Here is a 16,647-nt window from a genome sequence, read left to right as displayed (position 1 = left end):
GAGAGACAGAGACAGAGAGAGAGACAGAGAGACAGAGAGAGAGAGAATGTTTTCTGTCTCATATCTCTGTCTGTGTTTCTCAACTTCAAATGCCCCTGATAAATTCCTAGTCAGGGAATAGAATGTCAGAGGTAAGATGCTATTTCTGAATGAGTGTGTAAGAACAGATAATCGCTAATGTTCGTTCCGCCTCTAATTCTACAATCCTTTGACTCTAAGTACATTGAAAATATTATAGTTACTTCAACAAGTTGGTGTTGTGTGTTGTCCTCTGGAACAACTGCCAGGAAACCCTAACATAGAGACCAAGTTGACTGTGGTCAAATCCAAGCTATGTTTTATCCCATCTACATCGTGCCCTAGGTAATATGGTATAGCTGAGAACAACAGATTCATTTTTATATGATAATGTCAGCAGCCTTCTCCTCTAATGCAGGGAGAATGTTCATGTATGTGTTCAGTAATTCACTGCCCTCCAAAATAATCTACAATATATAGTCCCAAACATACCTTTTCCAAACAACCCAATGAGTGTAGTATTTGATGCTTAACTGGTACAGGCTATCTTTATTACCTCTGATTGGGCTCTTGGCCCATTATTCTTTATAAAATAATAGAATCTATCAAAGATTGAAATTTCATTATTGTTGTCCCGCAACAGCTTAAAATCTAGTAATTTAATAACACAATCGTTTTTCTACTTGTTCTCAAGCCTAGAATTTGAGTTTGTTTTAATTAACCCTTTGCATTCTTGAGCCCTATTTCCCCTCCAAGTCAACTAGTGAAATTATTTTAAGAATTGCTGAGGAAGCTAAAGGTTAAAGGTATTTTCTTCTTAGTAAGTGGATTTATGTGAAAGGTATACTTCACATAAGGATTAACTGAAATCCTCAAACTTGCTTGTCTCCCAATCCTGGGCAAGTTGTTCCTTCATTGCATCATGAAAGAGGGCAACTGTAGCGGGACTCTGGGAAGGAAGTTGTTCTAAACTGGTTTGGTGAAGGTTTATGAGGCTTAAATGCAAAAAGAAAAAAATATGAATGTCCCAGTTTTTACTTTGTGATTTCTTATCAGAAAGGTTCATTTAGACTGTAACAACTCCTAGAACAAGATAACAACTTCAGGCCAGCTGTCAAATGTTTACCATTATCCAAACTCTCCCTGGGGGGAGATGCAACTTTGGCTCGCCTCCCCGGCAGTAATTTAATTTTTCCTTCATTCTGACTCGGAAATGGCAGCATTTTTCAAAGCTTCCTCCCACTGATGGCTGAAATTTTCCTTGTGAAATGATTTCCACCAGTCTTGAATCTTTCTTGTTTCTGCCGTCTTCACCTTTACTGATGGTTCTGCAACTCATCACCAGCTATGCAAACTGACAGTTCACATCCTGGGGCAGCGGCAGGGTCTGGCCTGCAGAAAGGAGCAGCCTGACCAAATTTACGCTCACAAGATCTCTTAATTCACAAAAGCATTTGCTCTAGTTCCTGTTCTCTGCTGCAGGGGCTGGGGGGGGGGGGTAGGTTCAGAGAATGAAAGGGGGGGAACAATTGGGAGACGGTACTGAGGAGGAGAGAGGCTCTCTTCACACTCTACTGAATACACAGACTTTAGAGATGAAAAACAGACGGAGAGAGACATTTCCAAACATCTTGCTGATCTGTGTAAGAGTTCATTGAACTGTACAGCATAGCACCAGATCCTTGTGTCATTTAGTGTTAATTTTTTATCATTTTGTTTTTAAATAAAATGTTCGGCAAGAGTATATTCCCATCCCTCTCCCCTTTACTTTGATGGATAAAAAATATAAAAAGTAAACCCATGTAAGTGTTCCCAAAATGGCCAATACCAATCCCTTGCCTGTCTTGAGAGTTCTGTTTAACATGAAACCCCTCCTAATGAGAGTGGACAGAAGACATTTGATATTGGATTTGAACTGCATGTACATGACACATTTCATTTTTCCCCCTCACAAATTTCAACCCCAGCCATTTGCTTGAAGAAACTGCCAAATACCTTGCCTGGCTGGACTGTAAGATACTTTTGGAACTTAAGATTTCTCTTGATCCCATTTTTTGATAAGGAGATCTTTCCCTCCCTGGACACTCTCCAACTCTCAGCTACGAATTGACTGACTCGCCCTCATTCGTGCCATCCTGGCTCATTATTTAGCAGGGTTGCTTCCCAGTAACAAAAGGTCACTTTTGTTCACTTGAGAAGTTGATTCTGAACACATCCCATTTTAAAGACTACTGTATTCCTAGGTGGCTTTACCAGCCAAGGCAGCTAGGTGGCTCAGTAGATCGAGTACTAGAACTGGAGCCAGGAAGAACTGAATTCAAATGTAGCCTCAGGTACTTATTAGCTGTGTGCCCTTGGGCAAGTCACTTACCCTCTGTTTGCTCCAGTTTCTTCAACTGTAAAATGGAAATAATAACAACACCTAGAGTTGCTTACAGGGTTCTTATAAGGATCAAATTAGATAATATTTGTAAAACATTAGTGTCTGGTACATAGTAGACACTATATAAATGCTTATTCCCTCCTGCTTCCCCTTCCCCCCATTACCACCAAAATGCCTAGTATGACTAAAGAAAGTAGTAAGAGAGCTTTCCCTTACAGTTTCTATGGCTCTTCTATTGACTTTGAAATGTAGGCACTGAAACAGAGTATTTCAATCATTATTTAGGGAAGCTTTCTAACTCAATGCTTGTGGAGTCAGGAGTCCTTATTTCAAGGCTTACTACTACACTGACTCAGTTGACAAGTCCTAGATTTAGGGTCAGAAAGAACTTAGATCCTATCATCCTCATTTTATACACAAGGAAATTGAGTCCAAGCGAATTATTCAGGGTCACACATATGTAAGTTACCATCTAGTTTCCCTTTAACTTCTCTCTGTAAAATGGAGCTAATGTAATTGTCTAAACTATTACATATAAAATATATGAGCATAATTCATACATGGTAAAAACACCTATTTGGATCCCACTAATTCACAATTCATGATTGGGGGAAAAAAATCTTTGCATAATCTGTAAAAAACAGGCATATTGAACAAATTCATAGTGAGAGGGAATTTTTTCTCTACTGAAGAAAACAACATATCAAAGATTTTTTATTATGAGGAAGTAGCAGTCATATGCATTCAAATAATGTTTTAGGTTCATGAGATTTTTGTCTCATAGAATCTTAAAATTCTAGTGCTAGACAGCATCAGGACCATGTAACCCAACATGCTTATTTATAGGCATAGAAAGTAAGATCAGGGCAGCTGGGTGGCAAGTGGATCGAGTGCCAGGCCTGGAGTTATAAGACTCTTCTTACTGAGTTCAAATGTGACCTCAGACACTTACTAGCAGTGTGACCCTGGACAAGTCACTTAACCCTGCTTGCCTCCATTTCCTCCTTTGTAAAATGAGCTGGAAAAGGAAGTGGCAAACCACTCCAGCATCTTTACCATGACCCCAAAAGGGGTCACAAAGAGTTGAACATGACTGAAACAACTGGACAACAAAAAGTGAGGCTCAGAGGGGGAAATGAATTTTCACATGGCTATTTAGTGACAAAGAGTTAAGATTAAAACAATCTCCCAAAACCTAGTCTTTCTCTCTTTTGACTATACATATTAAAGTGGACCCAATAGGGCTGCCTACTTGGTTGAGTGTAATTTTTAAAAGTTAACAAAATTATATATCTTCAAATACATATCTGGATTGAAAATTGCTATTTCATTCATTCAAACTGACTTTCTATCTAATTTGTCTCTGCTGTCTTCACCGACAAAATGTATGACGCATCTGCTACATCCAAGGCTCTGATAATAAAAAAGAGATATGTAATCCCACAATACTGCCCTCAAAGATTGTTCACCGTAGCTGCATTGGCAGCATGGATGTATAAACTGACCACATAAAGCAAGTCTGGCAAAACAATAGAGCCAGGCAAGTGGGATGGACAGTTCAAAGCAGCATTATGAACTGAAACAGTCAGGGATGAGGGGAGGACTTCATCTGGGCCTTAAAGAAGAGGCAGAAAGGAAGAAGGAAAGCATTTCAGGGAGTTGTGGAGCAACATGTCTAAAAATACAAGAGCTTTTCATTTAGACTAGAATAAGATTTGGAGGTGGAAAGGACCTTAGAGATCATCTGTTTTAATTTCCTTATTTTACAGATTTGGAAATTGAGTTTGAGAGTGAAACAGTCCAATCGGTAGTAAATAGTAGAACTGAGATTTGAACTTATCCGACTCCAAATCTGGTACTTTCCCACTATCCCAGGACTTAGCAAAAACCTGATGGAGTTACATTTTGATACTCAGTTTCAGAGGTTCTCCAGGCTCTGAAATGTTGAATTTTACTTTGATGGTTATGGAAAAGGCTGTGGCTGGTTTTTTTTTTCTGTGTTGGTGTTAATTAGTATCGTTCTGTTCTGTTTCATTGTACCATACCATCGAATACAACTTCCTAGAGAACTGGAAACATGTATACATACCTTTGTGTCCTGAACACAGTCTGGCATAACACTATCTCATTCAGAGCAAAGAAAAGAAAAAAATATTGATGGACCCTCATTATCCCTCTAGAAAAAGAAAGGTAAAGAAAGTTAAGAATCTTAGAAGATTTAGTTACAGAATACTTTGATATTAATAAATGTGTTACCAGCTCTAAAGCCTGCTAGATAGTCATGGCACACGTTGACTAGTTAAACTTTCTCTATGCCACTGCTGATAACAACAACAATAACACCTCTCATTTTAATGATGCTTAAAAGTTTATAAAGCACTTGCCTCAGAACAACCCTATTGAAGATGAGGAGAGTTTGAACAATCTCTCAAGGTCACCCAGCTAGGAAGTAGTGGAAAATCAGCTATTGTCCATAAACGTCAAGATATCAGGTCACCTGACTTCAAGTCCAACAAGGTTTCCTCTGCTCTAGGATTTTAATCACCTCTGCCTGGGCCCTCAATGAAGCCTCTGTCTTGAAGGAGTTAACATACCTTCATAAACCTGCCTCTGGCACCAAGATCAGGTCCATTATTATTATCATATACAGCTGTAAAAACCTGGATGCTTAGCATAAATTGCATTCAGACACTTAGACTTCAAGATTACTTGAGAAGAATTGTATTACTTGTTCGGTCATATATTTTGATCTTTATTGCTAGTAGTTCATTCTCCTGAGGGTTAAGGATTAGCCTTGCTTTTAATGTAAAATGTTTATCTGTAGCGGTAAAAGTTTAAAATGAAAATAGATTTTTAATGGCAACTTTAGTTCTTAGCATTAATTTTATATGCATCTTTCATCCTGAACTTTTAGACAGTCTCAAGAAGCAAAGAAGAGATTTGCTTCTAGGGGCAAGAGAGGGTCAAATGTATCAAATCTTTGGATTCCAGAAAATACAGGATTTCTGGAAGAGCAAAGCAATGCACATGTGTCGGGAATGTACACTTTAATAAAACCCCACTTTGTGTAGACGTCAAGAAGGGCACCAAGTTTTGGGCAGTGTCCAAAGCATTTATCTTCTTAATAAATTAGCCAAATATTAAAATAAACAATCTTATCATTCTACATTTGGGGGGCTGTGGGGGGAGCAGGATGAAAGCAGTCCAGGAAAAATCATAAAAGAATCTATGGTAGCTCAGAAAGGTTAAACTCAACCGTTGTTTTCTTTGAAGTCATTGGCCACGAGGTTAATTGCCAAAACTGCTTGTGGAAAAGGTGGTAACAATTTAACAAGACTGTACAACTGCAGAGACCTAGATGAATATCAGGTGTTTGCAGATGTTTTTGCCTAACAGGAAGGGGGTGAGGAGGGGGAGGACTGGGCAGGGAGGTGGAACAGAAAGAGAAACAGGGTGCAGAGCAGTTAGAATAAAAGCCCAGCTAAACAGCCAATAATTCTTTGTTTGCTTAGCCAATCATCCTGTAATTGGCTGGGAGGTTAATAGGAGTCTATTGATTGGTCAGGAGGATTGCTTACTGCTGCTATTTTTTTTTTTACAGTATGCTACTAGACAGAAGACTGCAATTACTGGAGTTCTCATTCCTACTCTTTAGGCCGGTTGCAGCTCTGATTTATGAAACTCAATAAGATTGCCTCTGGCCAAATACGTTATGTGACAAGTATTGCCTTCTGTAAGGGGTGTGCTGGAGCCAGCTCAAGCCACCTCTGGAGAGCCAATTGTTAAATTTTCAATATGAGCATTTCCATTCCTAAAATGGGCAATCACTACAAATTTATTGTTTGTTGATCATCTAGACTTATGAAAGTGATGGAGAAAATGTTAATAATGTAGATTAAACTTAAAAGTGTATCCTGGGTACATTTCTTTTTCTGTAGAGTCAGTTGTTAATCATTAACCAGTATATCCCTGCTGGGTTTCTACTGCTCCTGGGTCACTGTGCTATTTTCTCATCATTTATTGTGGTCATCCAAATCAGTAAGCTTATTTATGACTTGCTGAAGTAGGACTACATTAAAAATAATAACAGTCACCACCCACATGGACAGAAAAGTGGAAACAACCAAATAAGGCTGTGTGGCACAGCCTTGCTAGTTCCAGAAACAGATTTCCAGGCATCAGTGTTTGCAGGAGATCAAGAAACAAGCAAAACAATGAAGTCCTTAGATCTCTACTTCCCGTCAGTTCTCTCTTGTGCTGGAGGCTTGCCTTAAAATAATCTTGCTTAATTCTTACCAGTGATGACTCTTAAGAAACAGGTTAGGATTATTATATCCCTACTTTAAAGTTAAGAAAACTAAGATGCTGGGAGCCTGAGCTGTCCAGGGTCACACCTAAATCCTAGTGCCTTCCCCCTGAGATTATCTCCAACTTTTCACTTGTTAATCAATTTATTCTGTACTTATCCAGTACATTTTCACAAATTACTCAGATTTATCCTGTACATATCTTGTTTGTACAGAGTTGTTTGTGCGTTGTCTCCCCTGTTAGACTATGAGTGCATTGAGACTAGAGAGCATTTTTGCCTTTTTTTTTATACCCTAAGACTAAGCACAGGGCCTGGCTTATAGTAAATGTTTAAGAAATGCTTGTTGACTTGACCTGACACAGTAAGTCATTGGTTCTATCTTGATAAGAATGGTTTTAATTCAACCAGACCATGCCTTTTTTCACATTTGTAATGACAACTTGGAGCAGATTATTTCCATCTTGACCTGTCTTGACCTGAGTACCTCTAATACAGTACCTGCCTAATAATTTCCTTCCCAAGTTGCTAAACTCAACCATAGGCTTTCCTAAACACGGGACCTTCAAGCTATTTTTCCATCCTAGGTCAAGCCTTTCTTTCTTTGTAACAGAGAGCTCCCTAGGAACCCGGTTGCTAAGGAGTAAATCTCTACCAGTGACAAGGCCCATGTGCCACAGTCTTCAATGTATCCACAGCCAGAAACCTGTGCATTCCTGCCTAATGCCACAGGTAGGCTATTAGGTTGCTGAATCTTTCCAAAGCTTTTCTTTCAAAATGTTGAGAGTTTTCTTATATCTGCCTACTAATTTTGAAAGCTGTGTTGTAGTTTAGGAACCAGATCTGCTTGCCTATTTTTCTCTTGGAGATCAGTGAAGGCCCCCACAATGGGACTGGTACCTCCTTTTATAGTACTAGGAATCAGTGATGTTCCTTCTGTCCAGCCAGGATTAAGAATCTTGATAATTTTTGCAAAAGTTTTAGAATCAGGGGTGGCCAGGTGGATCAGTGAGTAATAGCACTGGCCCCAGAGTTGGGATGAGCTGGGATCAAATCTGGGCTCTGATACTTAGCATCACACCCAGAAATAACTGGCCGTGTAACCTTGAGCAAGTTACTTAACCCCAATTGCTTAAAAAAAAAAAGTTTTAGAATCACTTATATAGTTGGCATTTGAACCTTGATTTTATCCAGGAGTTTTTCAGCTATGGTAATTGTGACTAGATTAGTGAAGCAGGGTTGTAGGGTAGCCTGCCTCCCTCAGCCAGATTGAGAGGCTTTCACTCCAATGTTTTGTAGTGTTAAAGTAGGAAGGAAGCTTTGAGATTATGGAATTACAAAAATGTTAAGAATTGGAAAGGATCTTAAAACTTATCTAGTCCGAACTGGATGAACTCTCCATTTCATAGAAGAAGAAACAGAGACCCCAACACATAAAGTAACTTCCTTAAGGTCACACAGCCATCCTCTATTCCAGATTCTACAAATAAGGGAATTGAGACCCCAAAATGATTAAATGGTAAATTTGCCTTAGTTATGGCAGGTCCAGGAGAAGAACTTGGGTCTCCTGACTGCAGACAGAGTTTGCTTGCCACTAACTATCTTGTTTTGTTTGGACCCTGGACAACTATATCTCTGGTCCTCTTAAGTATCTAACTCCTTTTTGGCCATCTTTTAATTTTTACTTAGAATAATGGGAATGAAGGGGGTGAATTATATTCTTTGAATGTAAGATGTATGTGCCAAGTGTGAAGCTCTCCACACCATCCTCCTCTGCTTTGCAGAGTAGCAGCTCCCACTTACTTAGTAATAAGCTTGGAGCTGACAAGAGAAGGCAGGGTATTGCTTCTAAATAGAACACTACTTTCTTCTCCAGTCTGATTTCCCCATCCTGCCCCCACAGTGTCAAAAGGGAAAAAGAAAGAAAGAAAAAAAAATACAAACCTAACAACAAAGAGAGAAGCTCTCTCTGGAATGCACTCCTCTCTGCCCTTGTGATATTACAAAGCGATTTGTAGTGGTGAGTCAACCAGCAGGATTTTTTTCCTCTCTCTTTACCATTTCATTTCATTATCAACCTGGAGTGTCAGAACCAAACAGTTTTTAGAATGAGGTCATTTAGCAGCCTCATGATGTCAGAACTTTTCTCTTCATGGGGGTTTTTATTCATTTGGGAAAGAATCTATCTTTTTTTTTTTTTTTTTTCAGAAAAGACTCATTATTCCCCCTTTTTTGGCAGAAGAAGTAGTGTCAGCAATTAATGTGCCCCCAGTAGGATCGTTTGTCTCAGGGCTGTATTTGTGTGATGCAGTTCTTCCCTGTTGAAAAAAAAAAAAGTGAGGAGGAAGGAGAAGAAGAAAAGGAGGGAAGAGAGCTGTTTCTTAGGAAGATGGGTCATTCACTCTGCTGATAACTAACTCTCAGGTGTGGCACCTTTCATCACAGACCCTGCCTCCTCCTGCTTTCAAGAGCAGAAAAACAGTGTGGAAAAGACCCGCTTGCCTAACAGAGATGGGAGGGTGCTCTGGGAAGCTGAGCAAATACAGAATTTGGAGGTCTAACTCTTTATGAAAATGTTGGGGCTGACCCAGCACTGACCCATTTACCTTTTTAGATGTCACAAGACATTTTGGCAGATTTTTGTGGCTCTCAAAGCTCCAGTATCAAGATTTCTAGCAGCAGAAGATTTCACATTCATTTAGAACTGAAGCATGACTTTTAGTCACTTATCAAAATGATTATTAATATGTTTTTAATGTAAAAAAGGAATAAAACCCATCATAAGCCATGGTCCTGGCATGTAATCTCTTTTGGTTTAAAAAATGTTTACTATTGAAGTGTTCCTTTGATCAGATTCAACTGCTTTCTCTCTCTCTTTTTTTTTTTTTTTGGCTTACAGAAGAAAGGCAAGAAGCTGTTTTGGAAATCTTTCTTTCCACAATTTTCCTTGAATATAAGTAACTAATAAACACTACAAAGAATTTTTTAACAAGACACAATTCAGGCATCATGAGAGACTCCTGGTTCATGAGTGGGATGGTATGTACTCAAACCACCAGTTTTATAGTATTTTGAAAAACCAACAGTAAGAAGCATGCATCTGATACAAATGTTTCTCCATGCCAGAGCACTTACAACGATGGGATTTAGGGAAATTTGGCAGAGAGCAAGAAAATAAGAAATACTGAATTTTGATAAGAATTTTGCTTAAAGTTATCACAGACCAATAGTAGTCAGCTGCCTAAGATGATATATTTGTAGGAAGATTTGGTTTGGGGCAATAAATCTGTCCTGAGGCCTTGGTGACATCATAGTGCATTAATGCTTTATACTCTTGATTCATTACTGAATCAACAGAATGGAGCACCCTCTGCTTTGAGCCTGGTCATTCACCTTCATACCTGGTTTTTCTTCTATTTCATCGTTTTCAAATTTGTTGCTATGATGGTAAGCTATGACAGTGAGCTTTGGCAAAAGTTGCTGCCAGGAGTAATACACATTTCATGATGGTCTTCACTTAGATTTGCCACCCAAGGCTACATTTTGACATCTGTCTAAGGGTAAACCCTCCAATGTTTGTCAATAGGCAAGAGGAAAATATTGGCTTTCAGATAACAGGCATTTGGCGAACTGGCGACAGGCATGCAAGCGAGAATGTTCGAATGACTTCAGCTCTTTCTGCCTTCATTATGTCAGGCTAGCAGATCACATATGGCATTATGGAAATCAGTAAATGAAAACCATATTGATCAGCATTGAGAACAAATGTAAAAAAGATGGTCTGAAGGAGAAGAAGAATGCTTTACTGGTCAACCTGATAGGCCCTTGTTAAGGCCTTTTAATCATTTATTAATGTAACCCTCCTCCTTCCCTTTCCACTCAGATTACCTCAGCCATCGAGCATCCTGCTCCATTTATCTTTTAATGTTTCCTTTATTTAATTTATTTTTAAGCTCTAACTTATACTCTTTATTTCTGAATTGAGTTTTTCTTTCCATGGGGCTGTTTTAAGTGACTATATTTGAGGTGGATTTTTCGAACAAGTTTGCTGGGCCTTCAAGAATGAAAAGCAGGGACAGAGATTAACCTGTCAGCAGATAACATGCTTTGTGAGCAACAACCAGAATCTGAGAGAGAGAGCAGGAGAGAGCTGTGTGTTCTTCCGGGGCTCTTGGGCACTTCTGCAGTTCAGAGATGTGTCCGAGTTTCCATCCTAAAGCTCTGTTTACATTGTTTGAAATTCAGTCTCCAACAAAGTATTTCTCAGCCACCTTTTGCTTACCCCCAGTCCTGTGAAAGCTGGGATTTTTCTTTTTATTTTGGTCTTAAAAAAAAAAAGAATGTAAAACTATTTAGTCTGCCAAAAAGAGAAGGAAAAAAAGAAGCTGGTGGTTTTTGGAGGGCTCTTTGTTTTGCTAAGTGCTTTTACACCTGAAATGTAACTTTGGTTTTGTCTGATACTGCTGTGACTTGGTATTCATTCAAAACTGGATTAGTGCCCTGGGCTCTCAGGCTCTGTTTTGTGAGTATATGTCCTGATACACCGTTTGCAGAGAAATTTCAAAGGAGTTTTTATCATATGGACCGTGGCCCTTTGGGGTTGATGAGTAACCTGTAGATTGGAGTCTTAAAATACTGATTGACATATGCAACAATAACTCATCCTACCTTGGCATGGGGCAGGAATTTCTTCTTAGAAGAGTAACAATTAATAGGATTAAAGAATCTGGAATTAGATTTAAGTTACTGCTCTGAAATAGCTGCATAGGAGCCATTACAGTTTATTCTAACAAGTGATGAGTTTTTTCACAAGTTAATCAATAGGGGTGAAGTAATTAATACTTTAAGAAAGTAATTATTTCCAGGGGAATCTTTCCTTTTTGAAAAATAATTTTAATTTTTTATGTATACAAAACTCAGCATTCAGCAATGCATCTTCCAAATTCCTGTGAATTTAACATTAAAGTCTGAAATTATGTTGTCTTTGTGCTTACCCTTTTGTAGAAAATATGGAAGTTTTTTGTTTTGTTTTGTTAATGAGGGAGATTCTGCACAAGTTCTGCTAGCAGCTTAGCTGAATGAATCCTTAACTATGGACTTAACTCTGGATGGCCAGTTTAAGATGATTATTTTAAACTCTATTGTGAATGCAGTCTTTTTAGGCTTCTCTGGGGAAAAGATTTCTGATCAAACTGGGCATCCCAGGGTGCAAAGTATGCAGCTCCAATTTGTCTTAAATATTATTCCAGATTTTTATTTTATTTTGCTTCTCTCCTAGGGCCCCAAAGATGTATCCAATGATAGATCTATAAAACCTACATATAAAATGTATTCTGCCTTTTCTTCTTCTTGCGCACTCACTCATTCACTTCCAAGCTTTTCCTCTTTGACTCACATTACGATCCCACTTTCCTTTCTCTGTTCTTAACATGAAACAGTATATAAATTACAGCAGGAGGGAGTGCTCTCTGTGGCCGACTCACTCCTCTTGTTTGTTAGAGAAGAGCAGAACATTAAACAGTGAGTGGACTATGCAGACAGACCGGAGCTCACTCCTCTCTTCCTCTTCTCTCTCTCCCTCCCCTCCATTGCTCCCTCCCTCTTTTCCTCTCCTCCTCTCTCCCTCTTCCTCTCTCCCTCTCTCTCCCTGTTCCCAGTGGGAGTGTTGTTTATAGAGCATTATAATTTATAACTGAAGAGAGTGGATTTAATTTCAGTGGAGAGGCTCGCCAGCAGGGCGCCAGCCTGCAATCATATGAATCAGCAAGCTGCAAACTCTATTGAATGGAAAGTATTATCGCTGGCCACAAACGGACACTGTTTCTCCTAAACAACTCCCTTGGTGCAGGAAGACCTTGTCTTCATTCATCTATTTTACATATCTACTTCTGTTTTAATTTTGCTGTTTCCTAAAAGTGTTTTCTCTTTAGACGGCATCTTTTCTCTAACTACCTTATTTCCTGATCCAACATTGGAAACTGATTATTGCATGAATGGAGCTGATTGGGTATTTCTTCCATATCCCTGCTCCTTTTCTGTGTTGGGCTATGTTAAGCTTGCTATTACTTTCTCTTTGCCTAAATGTCCTGCTCGAGTATTTTTATGGGAACCTAAGTTAAACATGCCAACAGGACTATGATGAGCCATTAGCATTAATATTGTAAAATGCTAGTCAGTTTCAATCACTCAAAGTTTTATTTAATCATCAAGGTTTTGTTTATATTTATCCATTTCTCTTGCATTAATGAAAAATATCTTTTCTTCCTTATTCCTTAGCTGCCATATCAAATCCCTTGTAAAATTATTACTTATAGTTACATGTCGGCTTTCTCTTCCTTTTCTTTTGTGTATTTTTAGGGAGGGTAGAGAAATGTGTATGTGGTTTTTGTTGTTGTTTTGCTTAAATACAACCCCAACCACTTGAATACAATGCTGTGGAATTTGGAGGGCCTCTGCAAAATGCCATTAGGTCTGTGGATCTGCTACATATTGTTTTTATTTACTGCATTTATGCCGTGATTAGAATTAACTGGAAATTTTTAAAGTGAAGCTTTAACTGAGCATAGCAGCATCACGTCAAAGGTCAGTCTTTGTGTATTCGTGCCTTAAAAAAAAGCAACAACCCAATATTCATCACTAATGTTTTAGCAATAAAGCCCAAATATCAAGCAGGAATATCATGCACGTTGGCTCTTCAAATAGTACTTCGAGAATAGAGTTATACTGCGTGAAACAGTAACCAAACTCCAGTTAAAAGAGTTCTGTTTAGACTTCTGTGGAAAAGTCAGGCCAGACCGCCTACATTTGTTTAAAATAAGGGCTTTTTAAACCTTCCCCAAAACCTCAGCAGAAACTCTGGAACACAAAACAAAAACATCCCCCTACCCAGGAAATTTAATCTAAAATTCACACCTCTTATTATCTAAGTTATTTCTTCTGCTTGTAAATATAAGGAGAAATTCTTAACACATTTTGTTTTCTGTCTCTAGCATCACATCAACCTATCAGTATATATGGCTCCAATCTTCTTTGTCATATCTTTAGAGAATGATATTCTGCACTGCCATAGATAGGAATGGATTTTGATTACCCAAAAGGAATTACATAGGAAGAAACACAAAGTCAATATGTTAACTTCTCATTTTCAAGATACAGTTTTAAGGTATCCAGGTATTAGTGAAGAAACTCCGGGAATTACCCAGAGACAAAGCTCATTTAGATTAGCCTTGAATTCTTCCATGAGCTTTTGCTCCCAATTCAGAAGTACAGTTTGACTGGACTGATATTTTAATCCAAGAAACCATGTATGGGAGCTGGGGGGAAGAGTGTGATTTAATTTGCAGGTGAATTTCTAAAAACATGTTTCTGAGTCATTTCATTCCAAGGACTTAAAAAAAAAAAATCAATCCATGTGTCTGATGGCCTTATGTTGAGATTCTTGTTGAACCTCGAACAGTTAAGATTACAAAACTGTGGGCAGCTATGTAATGCATATCTTTGTGCAGAGCTATTTTGCATTTTCAGCCCCCTCAGGGGAAAACAGTAGTAAAGCATGATCCTCTGCGATGGAGCTTAGAATGTCTTACAGTAGTCCAGCAGCTCTTGGCTTCACCCTAGCCCTCCGAAGGAACGCCAGGCATACAGAGGGAGGGTCTGAGCTGGGTTGGAGTCTGCCCTAGGCCTTCAGCCCTCCCCGCCTCCCAACCTCTGCTCTTTAAATGTAGTCCCCCACTACCTGTAATATATATTTGTCCAGAAAAAAATCTTATTTTCTGGTACTTCATTTTTTAAATTAATTTTTTTTCTTACTCTAATGAGGAAAAATGGAAATCTTCTCACCTGAGGGAAAACAAAACAAAACAAAACACCACTGACCAGCATTCTCAAACGCCAGATCTAAATTCAGAGATCTCAGTTACAACTGACTGGAGATTATTTACAACAAATGGATTTCTTTTTAGTAAGTACCTGCATCTTTCTATGGCCAAGTTAAATGGATACATTTTGAGGATTTTCTACTTTTGATCCAGAGAAAACATTTCTGAAATACTTTCCTCCTTCCTTGGTTTAAAAACAAAACTATTAGAATTGCAAGACGAATTAGCTACAATTGCAGTTTTCTAGGATATATCCCTTGACTCATTTAAATTAGGCCCAAGGAAGGAATTTCAGTAGTGTAGAGAAGTGGACATCTTAGTTTCAAGGAAAGAAAAAGAAAGTCACATTTCAACATATTATTTGATTACTCAGTGAAAGAGGCAGAATAAATAAATAGAAAGAGTCTTCTTTTTGGTAACTGAATATTTATCTCTATATCCCTGTTCTCACCACATTCTTCAGATGTGCTGGAAAGTTTGCTGTTGGCCTTATTGACTTGCTGCCTAAGCCCTTTCCAATATTACTTCTCTGGATGTGGTAAGAAGGCATCTGTATTTTCCTCTCCTTTAGCTGTGTTCCACAGTGCTCTTGGCAGAGTTAACAAAGCGAACTGGTTTTACTAAGATAAATGAAGTAGCCATATCACAAAAGTTTCATTTTTTACTGAAGAAAAAAAACAACACTATGATCATCTTGTTACGTTGTGAGTTCTTGTTATATGTAAGCTTTTAATTGTGTAACGTTTCTGTTTCAAATATAAGGGAAAAAAACAAAGTGGAATCCTGTCATTATCACTGGTGAAAATGGATATCATTGTAGTAGTTGGAGTCAAATCTGTGGGGGTACTGAGGACTGGTGTTTTGGGGAAGGGGGGAGTTGTGTTACCTCCCAGGCTGGTGACTGCTTTCCTTACCTCCTAAAGCTTTGATGTGTGCCTGTAGCTGATCCTGATGCAAGCAGGTCAGAAAGAAGCAGCCGGCTGGCAGCTGAAAGATTAAAATATTTCCAACCCACAAAAGTAACCAAATGCCTATATTTCTTCATTTAACATAATTAATACCTTGATTTTCCGTTGACTTTGATAAAGTGGCCCTTTTCCCCACCTTCACCCCTCCTCTCTCTGATGACTTTGGTAATAATTGTAGGAGAGCTCTAGTTAACCTGCTTTAAAAGCTAACATTAAAAGTTTCTGTTAGGTCATAGCCTAACAGGAAGCTTATAACAGCAATTTCATCATCAGTATACTCTGTGTGTATTATACAGTATATATCAAGGTGTATTCTGGTTGGTCTGCCAAGCAAATCCAGATTGTGTCACCAATGTATGATTAGAGGAAATATACAAAAAGAAAAGCGTGAAACATTTCTTATAGATTATCAGCTCAAGAGAAATTCCATTTGCAGTTTAAAATATTCATGGGGATAAAAGCCAGAGAAGGGTTTTTGGTCCCAATATACAAATATGCTACACATATTTTGTAAAGTCTATGTGTTGACTTGAATTTAAAGTAACTACAGTACAGGTTGCAGCATCCTCTATCAAGTGGCCAACGCTCTGAGCAGGGAGGGAGGGGCCCTGTCGTCCTGCCTGGCTGTGATTGTGCATCACCAGTGGGGTTGGCCACCAGGAGATGGACCTTGTTGGCCACCAAAACTCACAAAGCCTTCTGTGAAACACAGTCAGCCCTGTTGGGTGTGGGGGGAGGCATACCAGTGAAATCACAGTTTGTTTGAAGTCTTAGAGAAGCCCTTATTTCATTAACATGAGAGCACAGTGTTTTTTGATTTGTCTTTTCAAGGGGAATAGTGGCATGAAATTTGCCTGCAGGTTAAAACAGTATTTGATTGATCAGGTGATCATATCAGTGACTGTTCTTTCCCTCATTTTGCACCTGAGTGTGCACATCTCTGGGCAGGAATGACAGATGATGTCTTTATTTAAAACAATCACATAATGGCTAAGTGAGCCATCTGGAAAGGTGATGTCAGCTGAGGGCATGAGGTTGGTGGTGGCGGCTGGGTGTGTGTGTGTGTGTGTGTGTGTGTGTGTGTGTGTGTGTGTG

General features: G+C 38.8%; 1 protein-coding gene across 15 annotated transcripts in view; it reads left to right on the top strand.

The window, feature by feature from the left end:
• Positions 1–16,647, top strand: part of BCAS3 (BCAS3 microtubule associated cell migration factor) — a 795,613-nt gene that overhangs the window by 517,891 nt on the left and 261,075 nt on the right. The window contains exon 24 of one of the 15 annotated variants that reach the window (XM_069077891.1): positions 6,003–12,104. The exons of the other annotated variants lie outside the window; for them this stretch is intronic. Coding sequence (XP_068933992.1) covers positions 6,003–6,013 — 11 coding nt within the window. The 3' untranslated portion in view covers positions 6,014–12,104. Of the gene's footprint in view, positions 1–6,002; positions 12,105–16,647 lie in introns of those variants that run through there. 15 annotated transcript variants of the gene reach the window in all.

This window comes from Petaurus breviceps, unplaced genomic scaffold (assembly GCF_028583685.1).
Source record: "Petaurus breviceps papuanus isolate PSGF00001 unplaced genomic scaffold, PetGlider_PUasm1.0 91023, whole genome shotgun sequence".
NCBI lineage: Eukaryota > Metazoa > Chordata > Mammalia > Diprotodontia > Petauridae > Petaurus > Petaurus breviceps.
The sequence above is the reverse complement of the archived record's forward strand: the minus strand, read 5'-3'. Positions and strand labels throughout refer to the sequence as shown.